The 16,448-nt window shown below is 40.0% G+C and overlaps 1 protein-coding gene across 1 annotated transcript in view; it reads left to right on the forward strand.

Annotated features, from left to right (window-relative positions):
* The first annotated feature begins 2,306 nt into the window (after positions 1 to 2,306).
* Positions 2,307 to 16,448, forward strand: part of NEB (nebulin) — a 234,600-nt gene continuing 220,458 nt past the window's right edge. The window contains exons 1-8 of the mRNA XM_056117623.1: positions 2,307 to 2,348; positions 2,978 to 3,062; positions 3,808 to 3,872; positions 8,784 to 8,825; positions 10,821 to 11,024; positions 13,447 to 13,554; positions 15,200 to 15,304; positions 15,721 to 15,825. Of these exons, the coding sequence (XP_055973598.1) occupies positions 3,837 to 3,872; positions 8,784 to 8,825; positions 10,821 to 11,024; positions 13,447 to 13,554; positions 15,200 to 15,304; positions 15,721 to 15,825 (600 nt within the window). The 5' untranslated portion in view covers positions 2,307 to 2,348; positions 2,978 to 3,062; positions 3,808 to 3,836. The remainder of the gene's footprint in view (positions 2,349 to 2,977; positions 3,063 to 3,807; positions 3,873 to 8,783; positions 8,826 to 10,820; positions 11,025 to 13,446; positions 13,555 to 15,199; positions 15,305 to 15,720; positions 15,826 to 16,448) is intronic.

Raw genomic sequence — 16,448 nt, forward strand, 5'->3', positions numbered from 1 at the left:
AGCAATGCTCAGGGATTACTCCTGGCTTTACACTCAGGAATTATTCCTGGCAGTGCTCCGGGGACCATATGGGACGCCGAGGATCGAACCCCGGTCGGCCGTGTGCAAGGCAAACACCCTACCCTCTATGCTATTGCTCCAGCCTCTCTCATTTTCATTTTAATGTCATGATCTAATCAGGGGTTATTATTCTGGGATCATATTAAGTTGTTGCCAGGAATCAAACCAGAAGCCTCTACCATTGAATTGCATTCCTGGACCCCAGGAGAGTATTTTTTAAATCTTAATTATGATATTTCTTTCCCCAAAGAAATTGTGATTCTGGACATAAGCAAGTTGTGGAGGCAATGAATATAGTGAGAGAAGGCTACTTGATGTCTTTGGAAAATACGAAGAGCAGATTTTGGAAGTTTGGGTAGTTAGTGATCTGTCTAGAATCATGCTGCTCAACTTCATCCCCACCAGCCATATGTGGTTATTGAAACCTAAATTAAATTTAAAAAAATGTAAAAAAATCAGTTCTGTCATACTATTTGAGATATTCAATTACTCCTGCCAATGATAATGGTATAGTACATTTTTATCATTGCAGATGATGAAAATTGTTGAATACTGCTTGTCTAGAAAAATTAAGCCAGACTCAGAATGGAGGGAATGAAACACACATACACACACACACACACACACACACACACACACACACTCACACATATACACAGGAGACAGACCAATTCTCAAATAAACAAATTGTAGAAAAAGAAAAATAATCATATATATGGATAAGCCTATGAATAGCCTCATTTTCCCAAGTAGAAAGTAACAGATTATATCTATGTTGGTAAAAAACTAGAACAGAGCAATGTAGTCATTTTATTAAATGTGTAGAGATTAAAAAAAAAAACAAGCTACATACATAACTACAAGCCAACAAAATTTTTTCTTTGACGCCAGGAGGATTCCCTAGTTTAGTGCTGGGAGTGAGCCAGCAGTAAGCCCTGAGCACCTCAGGGTGTGTTCCAAAAACAAAAGAAACATAAGGCTCTTGTCTTGCAAATTGGCTGACCTCAGTTTGATCCTCATCCCCAAACATTGTTCCCTGAGCACTTTGAGGGGGAAATGAACCCTAAGCACAGTCAAGAGTAAGCCCTGAGCACAGCCCCAAACAAAATAAATAGAACAAATCAAGAAGACCTCAATATACTGAATGAACAGGTTAAGGTCATAGGTTATCAATTTTATTTACCAGCATATGGAAGGAGGGTGTAGGGGTACACACAGGTTTGAAATGCAAGATTACTCCTAAACTGAAGTAGAGAAGAACACAACAATAATCCCAAATCCTTATATCAAGGTGTGGGTGACTCAAGATTTTTGTCTGCAGTGGCTTGCAGAGAGATTAATGCTGTGAAATTGACTCGAGGTAGAAAATTGTTAATTTCTGTAAACATCTTACACCGTTAATTGCCTGATAAATAGAGCATTACCTTTACCATATAATTTGTTGATTTGCATTTTTTTTTCTGCTCTTGCTGTTAGAAATTGAATCCTTTGAAACCTGCATTCCCACTTGACCTCTAGGGGTCAACTAAGTAAAAACAAAAACAATAACCTAGTTATGTGTGAGAGAGAACCTGTGTTCTTGGCAATTAGCCATACGAAGGAGGGTTGTTAATGTACAGGATTGTGGGCATAACCCCTGTCTGAGCAGTAGGAAAATGATGGAACCTAATCTGGCAAATTATACCCAATGAATATTTTATTGTCACCTCAAGTATTTTCACTGAGTATGCATCCCCCCCAAAAAAATTACTTCCACCAATTCGATGTTTTCTGGCTTGAATTTCTTGATTTTTCCCCCCCACAGCAACACCTATAACTTACCTGTAGCTTACCTGGTGAGTTGTACATGGTACCACGTTACTAACCTCATGAAGAGTGAACCAATCATTTAGGGAAGAGTCAGAATTGCTCCACTCATGCTTACTTTCTCTAAATTAATTTGCTCTCATATGGCACTTTAACAGACAAAAACTTAAAAACATGTTCAAATCAGTTATGTTGGGATTTGGGTGAACTTCTATTACGTTTGAGCACCATTACAATGGAGTAGTTCTAAGCAAGCAAATTTTTTACCCTTCCTCCCTTAGTGGAATTGATGAACAGGTGGTTTCAGAAGATCACTCAGTATATTTAGCTTCTGAAATTTGAGCAACGGAAGACCTGATTGGCTGCTCTCACCACATGATAATTCCCAGCCCAGGCACTGCGCTGGCTCTTGCTTGGGGTTCTCAGGAGGGGAGAGTTGGGAGAGGATTTGCTGCCGAGGAGATTGATTTGATAGATTGAAGGTAAGGTCAGTTTGTGGCTTTCTTTGTAATGCGCTTTCTGGAGGCAGTCCATTAATATCCCTGGAAGTATTTCCCCAAGTCTGAGGTCATTAACTGGGGGTACTGGTCATGAAAATGGGACTGGGAAGGTCTGTGACCCCCATTGCCCTCCTCAGGGCCTACTAAAATCTGACAGGGCTATCTCGAGTCAAGTCCTCTACTAACCGGCCTATTCCTTAGCTGTGTTGGTTTTCTTGACTACTAATTCGATTCCCCCCTTCCTCGTTTTTGCATGTGAGTTTTCTTTTTCTAAATGTATTTGTGTATAAAAGGATCTCTGTTCTATGTTTCTGTATTTATCCTGGTCTACTAGGCTTCATTTGCTTCACAAGCAGTGGCAGTTTTTGCTCGCTTAACAAAACCAGGGCTGGTAGGGTGTTGATTTACTGGACGACGAGTGGCTTTAGGCAGAGGACAGCTGCTCCCAGTCATCATCCTCTTTCATCAAGAGAGAGAGTCCCATGCTGGCGTCAGACGAAGAAAGCTTTGGGAGATCCTTTCCTTAGTTCCTGAATTAGAACTTAGGCCAAAGTTATATATGGCTTACATGACCTTCAATGTGGTGGCTTAAATTTTTGGTTATTTTTCAGGTTTGCACAAGAGCTAGAGAAGCAAAAGAGAAAATTCTGTACAAGCCAATGGTGTTTGGGAAGAAAAAAAGTCCATTTCTTTGAGGTTTCTGTTTTTCTCTTAAAATCTACTGCTCTGTTTGTTTTTAGACATTCTACTTTGAAATAGACTATCACACACAATATATGAGAGCACTAGGGAGATTTTCACAGTCCTCTGGAAATTTGGGTACTTTGGGAAGAAAGACCAATTTCTGGTGGAAGCCAAATAGACCTTTGGCTTTTAGCTTCACTGAAGTTTTTTATTTCACTAAAATTTCTGCTTAAAATTTTTTCTCTAATTATTTGAACATCTAAATAAGCTGCTTCTCTAAATCCAAATATGCCTGTTCCCTTGTCTCACTTCTCTTTGCAATTTTAGTTAAGTTGATCATGTAGGATCAGCTACACTTCATATTTAACTAAAGGAATCCAAAAAAGAGAAAATTTTAGGCATTTAGATTTATATTTAAACTATCTTCTCACAATAACCTGCAAAAATCATATGAATACGTAGTTTTTTTTTTTTTTTGCTTTTTTTGGGTCACACCCAGCGATGCTCAGGGGTTACTCCTGGCTCATGCACTCAGGAATTGCTCCTGGCGGTGCTCAGGGGACCATATGGGGTGCTGGGAATTGAACCTGTGTCGGTCATGTTGACTGCGTGCAAGGCAAATGCCCTTCCCCACTGTGCTATCGCTCCAGCCCCTGAATACGTAGTTTTGAATTCTGTTTTTGTAAAAATGTTACAAGACTACTTCAGTGCCAGGGAGAGATTCTAATGTTTCTTCATTTGTCTGAAAAATTAAAAGTTTGTAGGTGTGACTACTACTCTGGGAAAATGGCAGATGAAGAAGAATATGAGGAGGTGGTGGAGGTAAGACAAAAAAATGCAACTTTGACAGCAAAGTATTTTATGTACTGACAGTGAGAACCATGTGGGTGAATTCATCACTAAAAAATACATCATCTACTATAACTTCACGATCACTATTAAAGTCTAAGAAAGGAATATTTGATGTTCAATTTCACTATAATTACGTGGGATCCAGAACTGAAAAGAAATATCATTGTTTCCCACTTTAGCTTTTCCTTAAATTATCCAACTGTCTCCCTTCTAGCCCCCGCCCCCCCATCCAAAATGTAAAGGTCAGTTTTAACTTGTTTTCTAAAACTACCTTCTTTCCCATCTCCTCTTTCTCCATGATCAAGGGGACAGAAAGAGTTAGTAAACGTTCAGGACACAGAATTCTATTTCTTATTGTATTTATAATGAGCAATGAATAGATAGAATGCCTAATGATTTTCTTCCCTCCAACAAACAAGTTAATTACCCAGAGGACAACAAGATAAACTGTTCAGAATAAGATATATACTATATTGTCTATTGGTCATATGTAAAATTATATATGATGTGTATGTGCACACACAGAGTCAAAAAAATAAACTCAGAATGGTCACAAGTGACAGCTGGAGGCATGCTTTCCGAACAATTTTGCTATTTTACCCAAGAGAACAAGACAGACAGCATTTGCTTTCGAATTTTTTAGAAAGAACAAAGCCTACAGAGGGCATCTTAAAAAACTTCCAGATTATTGGTGGACATTTGATCCATTTTACTATTTTTTCCATTTTACTATTAATTGCTTTTTATCTTATAATTATATAATATCTTATATATTTTTTCTTTATCATATTATGAGTTTTCTTCAACCAGCTCCTGCCTTTAATTTCATGTTCTATAAGTAAAATCAAAAGGTTATATAAAAATACCGTCACTAAACCTGAAAGTGTCTAATAAAGAAGTTAATGCTGATGAGCCAAGCATATGAAAAATCTTTACGGTACTAAGACACTTTAAGGGGAAATTTGAAATTCTCTAATTTTTAAAATTAAGAATGAAAGTAAATGGGGCTGGAGGGATAGTGCAAGAAGGGTTCAGGTGCATGCAGCCAACTTGGGTTTGATCCTTGAGTACTTCTTTGTTATTTTGCCTTTTGGGTTACACCCAGCGATGCTCAGGGGATACTCCTGGCTCTGCACTCAGGATTCACTCCTGGCAGTGCTTGGGGAGCCATATGGGATGCTGGGAATCAAACCCTGGTTGGCCATGTGCAAGGTCCTCCCTGATGTACTATCACTCCCTGATGTACTATCGCTCTGAGTACTTCTTGCAGTGACCCCTGAACACAGAGGCAGGAGTAAGGTCAGAACACAGCTGGGAGTGGCTGACAAAACAAACCCCAAATGAATGAATGAATGAATGAATAAATAAACACACTGAAATAGAAAAACAAAAGAATGAAACTAAAAGCCTGATGGCTGAATACCTTTAAGTATTTGCCTTGGGCCAGATCAAGGTCATGACTTGAAACCTGGTGCTACTGTGTGTGCAGAAATGATTAATGTTGTCTCTTTGTCTGTGATGCATAGTGAGGGGGGGGGGTCTGGTAAGAAGGTTTGGTGGCTTAGAAAAACACCCAAGGAGGGTGTTTTTGTAGCAATAATACAGTGGGTAGGATGCTTGCCTTACAAATGGCCTACTCAGGTTCAATCTCTACCACCCCAGATGGGCTTCTGTGCTCCACCAGGAGTGATTCCCTGTGCACAAGTGGCTGTGCCCCCAAATAATAAATAAGTAAATTAGAAAGAACCCAAGTGTGAGGTGCTGAGCCTAATCCCAGCTGTCACATGTGTACCCAGGTGATCCTCAAACCAGCCCCAAGGTTTGAGTCCCCCAGTGAAATTAACTTTAAGAGCTACCCAAAAACTTTCAAATGACAGAAATTATCTGTGAAGATCTATTTCAGTGAAGAGTCTGTTTAGATGAAGAAAATATTTGATCAATGGAGAATATGAAAATAAAACCATGCAATATAATATTCAAACTCCGGTTTGCATGTGAAAGGTAGCCTCAGTGAAGGATGATGTCACATACGTGTCACATATTATGTGACATAATTCCTCACGGCCAGAATAATCAGTCCTGAACACTGATAACAAAGTTGTGGATCAAAGTGCCTTCTTCAGGATGGTAATACCAGGAACTCCTTTTTAGCCTTTATCTCAAAAATCCCTTTGCCTTTCTTAAAAACAATGGTGTGCCTAGATCACTGAAAATAACCCTTTGTGTGAGACTTGACTGGAGGAATTAGATAGCATAGAAAGGCAGGTGCTAGTTTTCTGGTGCTTCTTTTTGCCACTTGGTTTCCTTTGCTGGTGCTGGGTCAGTCCATCAAGGCACTTCCCCACTAGACTTCCTGCAATCAATCAAGGACTTTCTGACCTCAACGAAGAGACCTAGAGAATGGGGTGGTGGCAGATTTGAGAAAATGGTTAGGAAAGTTTTAAAAAGCAAACAAACAGGAACTTAAAAGCATGTCTCTGTGGAAACTTGGGCATCTAAATAAAGTTATGCTATTACTCTTTACTCAAACTTGGAAAGAAAGGAAAGGAAGCAAGTTTGTACTATCTAATTTGTGGCATAGTTCTAAAAAAAAAAAAAAGATACAATTTGGATGCAAGTGAATGCCAACCATCCAGATAACGTTGCCTTCTCGGGGTTGGCTTATTTCTAAGATGTATTTATCAATTGTGTGAACATAGTGAAGGTCAAGATGGATAGCTATCAGAGAGTTGCTAAGAAAATTAAAAATTGGGCCAGAGAGATAATTCAACAGGGAGACCAAGCTTGATCCCCAATATCCCATGGCCTCCTGAGCACTGCTGGGATTAGACCTGAGCACCCACAGGTACAATTCAAAAAAGTTGTTGGCACTCATTCATTTAATTTCACATTTCATCTTAAGTCATTAATGTTTTGTGTGGGCCAGAGGGATGGTCCCAGGTATATCAGCATCAGTCTCTTATTCTTAAGAAAATTCCATAATTCTTAAAATGTCTGAATGACATATCCCATATGATGAAAGCACTAGCATGCAGATGAGGGACTCTCTGTTTTGTGAGAATATGATTTTTGACCTGGATATACAGAGAAAGGATAGGGCAAGATTAAGGGACTTTAGGAAAATCTTCCACTAATTTTACTGTAGGTGAAAGAGAAGTGAACTTGACAATAACTATCTGAACCAAGGGCAATAGAAAGGAGGCCAAGTTACCTGTTAGTTTCTCCATTTGTCCAAGTATAAATTTTGGTGACACTGAAAAGAAAAATGAAGCCTAAAAACTTTGACATTTTGGCCACTGTGAAAATGAGCCAAATTTTGCGTTTTTTATCCTCTTCCTTGTCTGCTAGCGCACAAACCAGCCTGTCCTGTTCACTCTTTGTGGGGCTTTGTGTGGTGAGGTGAGGGGCAGGATTTCACTACCCATGAACATTGGAGACAAAATGTCAGCCAGCTCTGAAGCAAGCTTATTTATTGCTGGTGATCTCAGAAGTATAAAATAGATCTGATTTCAGATCCAGGCTGAGAGCACCTCAGAGTCATCACTGGCAAATTGCTGCCTCACTTTCCCACATTTTGTGACTAAGAATTTTGTACTTTCAAAATAAAAAAATAAATAAATAAATAAGGTGGAGTTCATGCCCAACTTAATCATCCTAATCAATGGCTGAATAAATAGCAATACTCCTACACTCAAAGTAAAAAGAATTTTGTCCTTTCTATGGCATTTGCAAGTTTTCATCTTAGCATTTCTTTTTTTTAATCATAAGTATTTTACATATTTTTGCACTAAAAGAAGTTTTAAAAGAATTTCAGAACAGTGTTTCATATCTTCAATGCCTCAGGAAGTTCAGGGATTTACATTATTTTGAACACATTCTCATTCATGTTATCTTTTAAAAAATTTTTTTATTGGTGAATCACTGTGAAGTACAGTTACAGACTTACAAACTTTCGTGCTTGTGTTTCAGTCATACAATGCTCGAGTACCCATCCCTCACCAGTGCCCATTCTCCACCACCCATGATCCCAGTAACCCCCCCCCCACATTAAAAATCATTAAAAATGGAGGGATGGTATCATATCCAGAGGTTCTCAGGGTTTGCTCAGGGGTCACTCCTAGCAATGCTCTGGGGACCCTTTGTGGTGTTGGGGATAGGACTGGGGTTGGCCAGGTGAAAGGCAAGTACCTCAACACCTGTACTATCTCTCTGAACCCTCATTAAACATTTTTATTCACACTGAGGTTTATTTGATTGTTCGTCATCAGTGAGTTTTTAATAATAGTTTCCTCTGTCCAACCCATACTTTGAGGATACTGCTTTTTTTTTTTTTTGGAATTTTTATTTATTTATTTATTTATTTATTTATTTTTTGCTTTTTGAGTCACACCCGGCGATGCTCAGGGGTTACTCCTGGCTCATGCACTCAGGAATTGCTCCTGGCGGTGCTCGGGGGACCATATGGGATGCTGGGAATCGAACCTGTGTTGGCCATGTTGGCTGCATGCAAGGCAAATGCCCTACACGCTGTGCTATTGCTCCAGCCCCGAGGATACTGCTTTTATATTATTTCCGTGCCACATTCTATCTTGAGTATCACAAGGGAAGAATGTATTTCTCTCAAGTAAAGTAAGTTTTCCCTGGTTCATAAGCTGCCTAAGAGTTCATTCTGTGCATAGTCACATCTAGAGTGATGACATCCAATCTAACTTCTGACGCTCCTCAGAATTAGGCATGCATTGCCGAAGATGGTGTTGATGGGCCCCTTAGATATTGCCAATCAATGGAGTTAGTAAAATAAGCCAAGAGGTCTGGGTGAGGCCAGGAAGAGGTGATTTCTGCTCTGGTTCTGATGATGAATACTTTGTGCTCCCTTTACAGTACTACACAGAAGAGACAATCTATGAAGAGGTGCCGGGGGAGGTAAGGATGAGTTGGCCTCTGCACGAACTAACTGTCCATTAAATCAAGAAGAGCTGCTCTCTAAGACTCCTGGGGCTGCAGAGTTGGTCGAAGGAATGTCTGATAGAAGTTCATGCTCATATGTGATACTCAGAATGGGTGGTCCAGGAGTTAACAGCACCTGGGCGATGAGTTATATAACCAACTGTTTTTGTTATGCAAGCTGGCCAAGATGGAAGGCCTGATTTTCTCTATTGCACATGTGGTGTTTTCCTTGCAGAGACATTTAATTAGAGTAACACCAGTGACTGTCACTGCTCTAACTACAGCAACAGGACAGCCCTGCACTTAGAATTTTCTTAGCGACCAGCAATTTTATTGTGTGAGGTGCCTGTTCTTCGTACCTAATGAGGGAAGGGCATGCTGAGCCCATTCAGAATTCCGAGAAAGCCATTCCTATAAATTCCCCAAATGGAGTTTTTTTGGGGGTAAGATGAAATGTCTTTTGTTTTGAGCTGTACTCGGTGTTGTTCAGGACTTACTCTGGACTCTGTGCTCAGGATTCACTCCTGGCAAAGCTCAGGGGACCAAATGGGGGGGCCAGAGATTGAACCAGAGATTGAACCAAGCTCTAGCTCTACATTCCCCAAGTACTTCTTTTCTATTTCATTTTCTATCTGACTCTTTCTCTGATTAGAGCAGGCTAACCCTCAAGCCTGCTTAGTGGGCCTCTGCATGAAAATTCTGTCTGTTGATGCCATAAACTGGTTGTTCTTTTTTTACAATTGACCATGTATCAGCAGAAGTGAGCAGAAAGCAACTTTTGAGCAATAATCAGACACCAGGGGAGTTTCCATGGATGTACAATTTCCTTATTAAGTTTCTCTTTTATGGTCTGAGCTGGAGCTCTTTCTTTGCTGTCAACAACATTACCTGTGAAGGAAATAATGCTATACAATGGCATTTTAAATCTCGGACTAGACTCAAATGTTGGGCCCTCATTTATTTTATTATAGTGTGTTGTAAGAAACAGTAAATTCCCACCTTCCACATACATAGGACTGTTGTGAGGATAATTACCCTATTATGTTGTCATCATTATTCTAGCCCACCTAAGCATTTATTAGTGTAAATGGCTCTTCCTTTCTCATTAATTAAATGACTAAGCCAAAAGAATGGTAATCACTTATAATACTGATGTGATTCATTTCTTTAAAGTTCATTATTCTTTGTTTCACTTTACAGGGGAGAATTACCTGCAGAATAGGCAACTGACTTTTTCTGAAATTCATTTAAAAGTTAAGATTAAAGTCAAGAATTTGAGCTTTTAGGGTCAGGGAGCAAGCTCAACTGAAATGTATGCTTTGCATAGCCAAGGTTTGAGTCTCAACCTCCTTTCCGTCCCCAAAATAAGAATTTTAGAATTTGAATTTCGTTTGATTGTATTAATCTCTATGCTCCAATCCTATATTTGCTCTTACTTTACCCAGACAGTTTAAGATTTAAGAGTTTCTCGAGATCGGAGAGATAGCCCAATGGGCAGGTGTACATGCTTTACATGCTGAAGGCCTGGGTCTGATCCCTGGCACTGTCAGAATTAACCCCTCAGCACTGAGCTGAGAGTATCCCCTGAGCACTGAACTAGGAGTAGATCTGAGCACTACCGGGTATAACCCCCCCCAACCAAAAATAATAATAACAATAATACTTTATTTCTTATTTTTATCCTACCGTAAAGTTTACCATTTGAACGGAATTTTAAGGCAGTGTTACAAATTAACAAATCGGGACCTTTGTACCCCACACAGTCTTGAAAAGTCAACATTCAAGTTTATGTGGCCTGAAGTAGCCTTTGTAAGGATACACTGTATGATTTCTTGTTTGGGCCCATTTTAGATAGGAAGAAGTAAAAGTAGTGATATAACCCTGAACTGAAGTTGGCTTATGTATATCAACATTAAGGTATTGCAGTTCTCACTTTCTTAGCAGTGAAAAATTTCATGTCCAATTTTGTAGACAATAACGGAAGTCTATGAAACTACTACTACGAGGACATCTACTGACTATGAGCCACCTGAAACTTCCAAGCCAGCACTGGCATCTCCTGGGCCAGGAAAGCCGGCAGAGAGGAAGAAGGTTATCCGGAAGAAAGTGGACTCTTCAAAGTTCATGACCCCGTACATTGCTCACAGTCAGAAAATGCAGGACCTTTTTAGCACAGTAAGTCGCAAGCAGATTCTGCCTGTCTGTTTTTATCACAGATGTAATGGATCGCAACAGACTGGAAGGAGGGCTAGACTTTTCCCTCAACTTTGAATGAGACAAAAGTTATTTTGTTAAAACGCAAGTTCTTGTGACTTAAACTATTGTTTTGTATGTTCATCTGTGCCATCACAGCCTCAGGAGAAGCACCTTTATTGAAATTATCCCCCCCCCCCCCCCGCCAAATAACTGCATAAGGCTAATTTGAAACTGTTTATTGTTATTGAAGGAAGATCTATTAGCTAATCTAGAATAATCATAAATATGGGTGGATTGAAAATCAGTTCATTCGCCTTCAATGGCATCACTAAGTCTCAGCAGGATGTCACTTAAGTGACCTCCCTGACATTCTGAAACATGATACATATTTAGTTGCTTGCAGTGAGGAGGAAATGGGTAGATTAGAGCCAGGATCAAACGGAAAACTTTGAAATTGAGGGTCAGAATGTTCAATTTACCTTCCAACGATGGCTTTCAACTGTGGCTGCACAGAGACTCCTCCTGTGAGCTTTAAATCTCCAACGTCCAGGTATTTTGGTTTAATTGGCTCTGGTTGAGTTGGCACAGGAATATTTTCAAAAGTTGCGTGTGATTCCGGTGTGCAGCCAGGCTGATGGTCTTCCTTTTGAAGCTTCCCGATGCACAAATTTCCATGTACAGTTCTGTAACCTGGACTGGAAACAGGTTGAGATGCATTTGAATAGTCTGATTTGTTGGTGGGCCATGGTGGCTGATGTCTTCTCAGATGCCCCTGTAACAGGTATTCTAGAAGCTGGGAAAGAGAAAGAGACACTTTGGGCTATACAGACCAATGGCAATGTCAGTGACATCCTTTTGTTATTGATCAATAAAATATTTATTTGGGGGGACTGAAGGGTAAGGGGATAAAGCAGTTACCTTGCTGTGACTGACTCTCATTGGATCTCTGGCACCACGTGGTCCCGTGAGCAGCGCAAGAGGCAGCCCTGCAGGCTCCTGGAGCACTGAAATGCCCAAGGAATTCCCAGCAATGCAGGGCCCCAGCAGCTCCTCATTCTTAGGCCTTCGCATCGATCTGCCAGCCAGGCTGGCCAAAATTCACTGGGAGGGGACTCCAAACCTCCTGCGCATCACTAGGGGGACTTCTCCCAAATTTTATTTTGGGAGCCTCAGGGATGTAACTCACTGGTAGAGTGCTTGCTTGCAGGTGCAGGGCAGTGACGTGGATCTCTAGCACAGCCTTGCGGCCCTTGCGTGCTATCCTAATGGCAATGGGAAAAGAAGGGGTCAACAATTCTTTTTTTTTGTTTGTTTTTTGCTTTTTGGGTCACACCTGGCGATGCACAGGGGTTCCTCGTGGCTCTGCACTAAGGAATTACTCCTGGCGGTGCTCAGGGGACCATATGGGATGCTGGGAATTGAACCCAGGTTGGCTGAGTACAAGGCACTCCAGCCCCTTCATTTTTGATTGAATATTAACTTCTGAGTTCCAATTGATAAAATTACAGGTCAGATTCTTAAGTAATATAAAACTTAGGTTTCTAAGACTTCAATTTCTAAAAATGGGCTTGTTTTGCCTCTTTAAAAAAAATCACTGTAATATTCAGCTAGGAGAGAAATTTTTGGTAAGTTTAGTGCTCACAAATACATCATTTAGAATAATTATTACTAAGCATTTACATCTAGGATAGTTATTTGTATCCTAGAACTTTTTGATATTTGGATAGCCTGAAACAAAATATTGGTAAACGTTTATAAAAATTTAAAAGTTGTTAGCAATTAATAAATATAATACTTTAGATATTTGACTATTTCATTTGAGTATTCTCGAAGCATTAATAATAAATCATTGGCATTATCAATGTATAATGCTTATTATTATAAAAGCCAGAATTTATATCATGGGTAGAGGCTACATTCATCTTAAATATACTCCATACATTAGACTTTTCACTAATTCAGCTGATATGTCAGTGACTGAAACCATTGAGATTTAGCTGCAACTTCCTGAACTGAATAATTTTTGCATTTGTATTAGTAATAAAATCCTTCACACATGACTCAGTTTTTAATTTTATTAAATTATTTTGGCTCAGTATTTTTATATGTTTAATAAGATAACAAAGATGTAAAAATAATAAGTTTAGGACATTTCCAAAACAATAATCTGTAATAAAATATTTTTACTGCCTAGTATGCATCCATGATTACAGAGAACAATGAATATCTCAGTTTTAGATATTTTTTCTGAGATTCAGAGCAGGGACAAAATAAAAACTTATTATAGCTGATAATTGTTATAACTTGCAGCATTTTGAAAATCAGAGGGGGATGAGTACATTGCTGAAATTTCTTCTGCTGTCTTGCAAGGCTTTAGGCTAATGTATGATATTCATTTTAGAATAAATACAAGGAGAACTATGAGAAAGCAAAAGGGCAGCCAACTGCCATCACGACTGATACTCCAGAACTTCGCAGGATCAAGAAAGTGCAAGATCAACTCAGTGAGGTGGGTCACAGTGCTAAAATAAAGAAAACACACCTTTCAGAAATAAGTTTTCTGCTGGGTATAAAGGAGTCTGAGAATGTGTAAAGAAAATCCAAGGCTTCAGAAACAACTTTGCCCTGATTACATAGCTTTAAATGTGAACCCTAAGAAACATGTAAGATATTGGCTTAGTTGGTTAGCACAAGGATGATATGAGATGGAAGTTTCAACTCCCCGTGATCCTCCACATAGAAGCATCTGTCCTCCCGTTGTTCATCGGTTTGCTCAAGCGGGCCCAGTAATGTCTCCATTTATATAATTTATATATATAATTTATAACATTATATAATGTTATATTATATATAATTTATAACATTATAATTTATAACATTATAACATTATATCATAACGGTCACGGTCACGGTCCTCCTGTTGTTCATCGATTTGCTCGAGTGGGCCCAGTAACATCTCCATCATGAGACTTGTTGTTACTGTATTTGGCATATCGAATACATCTTATAATTTATAACATTATAATTTATAACATTATAATTTATAACATTATATAATGTAATATTATATAATGTTACTGTGTTTGGCATATCCAATACATCACGGGTAACTTGCCAGGCTTTGCCGTGCGGGTGAAATACTCTCGGTAGCTTGCCAGGCTCTCCGAGAGTGGCGGAGGAAATGAACCCGGCTCAGCCGGGCCTGCAGCTTGCAAGGCAAATGCTCTACTGCTGTGGGGTCCCTATTGCTCTGGGGACACATAGAAGCATAAACTCAGTGAAAATAAGGCAGGAAGCAGGCAAGCAGTAGATTGCTGTTCTCTGTAGATCTTTGGAGATCGTAAATTTTTTTATCTTGAACAGGGAAATGTGGTTTGATTTTTTTTGCACAAAGAATGTCTTTTTATTTTGGGATGTCTTCTTCAAATTCTTTTAAAAATTTTTTAATGAATCACCGTGAGATATAGTTACAGTTACACACTTTTGTGTTTACATTTCAGTTATACAATGATCGAGTAGCCATCCCTCCACCAGTTCCAATTCTCCACCACCAGTGCTCCCAGTATCCCTCCCACCATCACCTTTCTTTCCCCCACCAACTCCCTACCTCTGTGGCAGGTGGATTCCCTTTTACTCACTCTTCTTTAGGGTGTTGTGGTCTGCAATGCATGTGTTAAGTGGCCATCATGTTCTGTCTATAGTCTACTTTGAGCACATATCTTCCATCCCTAGAGGATCCTCCAAGCATCTTTTACTTGGTGGTCCCTTCTCTTTCTGAGTTGCCTTTTCCCCCAGCATGTGAGGCCAGCTTCCAAGCCATGGAGCAATCCTACTGGTCCTTATCTCTACTATCCTTGGGTGTTAGTCTCCCATTTTGTTACTTTATATTCCACAAATGAGTGCAGTCTTTCTATGTCTGTCCCTCTCCTTCTGACTTATTTTACTTAGCATGATACTCTCCATGTTAATCCACTTATATGAAAATTTCATGACTTCATCTTTTCTAATAGCTGCATAGTATTCCATTGTGTTGGAAATGTGGCTTGAGCGACAGACACAGATGGATTGAGTCAGTGCTCTCAGGTTATAAGATTCTTAAATATAGTTTCAAGTTCCCAACTGTCTTGAGCTCTAATTGTGCATTTCTTCTGCAGGTTAAGTATCGAATGGATGGCGATGTTGCCAAAACTATTTGTCACGTTGATGAAAAAGCTAAGGACATTGAACATGCGAAGAAAGTGTCGCAGCAAGTCAGCAAGGTAAGGTGGATGGTTTCAAGAGCAGGCATTTGGCCTCTGCCTGGCTTCAGAGCAGGCATCTGATCTGATGTGGCTCAAATGTCTGCATCTTTCAGGAGGCAGGGAGATTCATGGGCATATATATGTGTGTGTGTGTGTGTGTGTGTGTGTGTGTGTGTGTGTGTGTGAGACACTTATCAAAAGATAAAATTTAAATATATGAAAAAATTTAGACACCCCAAAGTAAGGCAGGAGAAGTCTGAGGGCTGATGGTCCGGTCTGAGCCTGTTTTCATCCTGAGACCATGAGTGCATGAGTGTATCTCTGGGTGGATTGTGTAAGTCTGAAAGCCCCTTTCCAGCACTGTCTTTTGCTCTAAAATGTCCCCATGCAGTGGGGAGACAACTGGCCACACATCCTCTGTTCTCTTTGTCTAGGTTTTATACAAGCAGAACTGGGAAGACACCAAGGACAAGTACCTGCTTCCCCCTGATGCCCCTGAGCTTGTTCAGGCCATCAAGAACACAGCCATGTTCAGTAAGGTAAGGACCTTGCCTCCCCATCCCTCTGGCCTTTCATTAACTTAGTGGAATATCAGATTCATGCGTGAGGATTCAGATCACAGTTCCTCAAACTCAAAACATTGAGACATAGGCTGTGGAGGCAGAGCAAGGAGATCCTGAGAAGAAAGCCTTTGCATAAAGCAAAGACAAGGGGCTTATTAGGAACCAGAGCAGCCTGGGGGAAGAGTGTTTGGGAAAAACAAAGACATCCTAGACGTCCAGCTCTGAGAGACCCCCAAAGTCCCACAGAGCACTGTAGACTCCTGGGTTGCACCCTGACTGTTCCTGGTTATCAATCTTATGCAAAGTCTGTTTTGTGACAAAAATGATGCTAAGAGCTCCCTGGCTCTTGACACAGTCACTGGGGCTGCTTGCAGGAGGCAAGTCAAGGCAGAGAGGAGATGGGTTGAAATCACACACACATGCCTTTTTGTGATAAAGATTTGTCAGGAGAAGCAGGATGAGATATGAATGCACAGCTGGATGGTCAGGGGGCGCTCACTTACCTCTGCTTTCACCCTGCCCTGGGTTCCAAAGGTCAGTAGTAGATGATTTTTGATAATGTATTTTGAGTAAATGATCCCATTAGGTATGTTTCTCAC

The sequence above is a fragment of the Sorex fumeus genome, unplaced genomic scaffold (genome assembly GCF_029834395.1).
Source record: "Sorex fumeus unplaced genomic scaffold, SorFum_2.1 ptg000035l, whole genome shotgun sequence".
NCBI classification, from domain to species: domain Eukaryota; kingdom Metazoa; phylum Chordata; class Mammalia; order Eulipotyphla; family Soricidae; genus Sorex; species Sorex fumeus.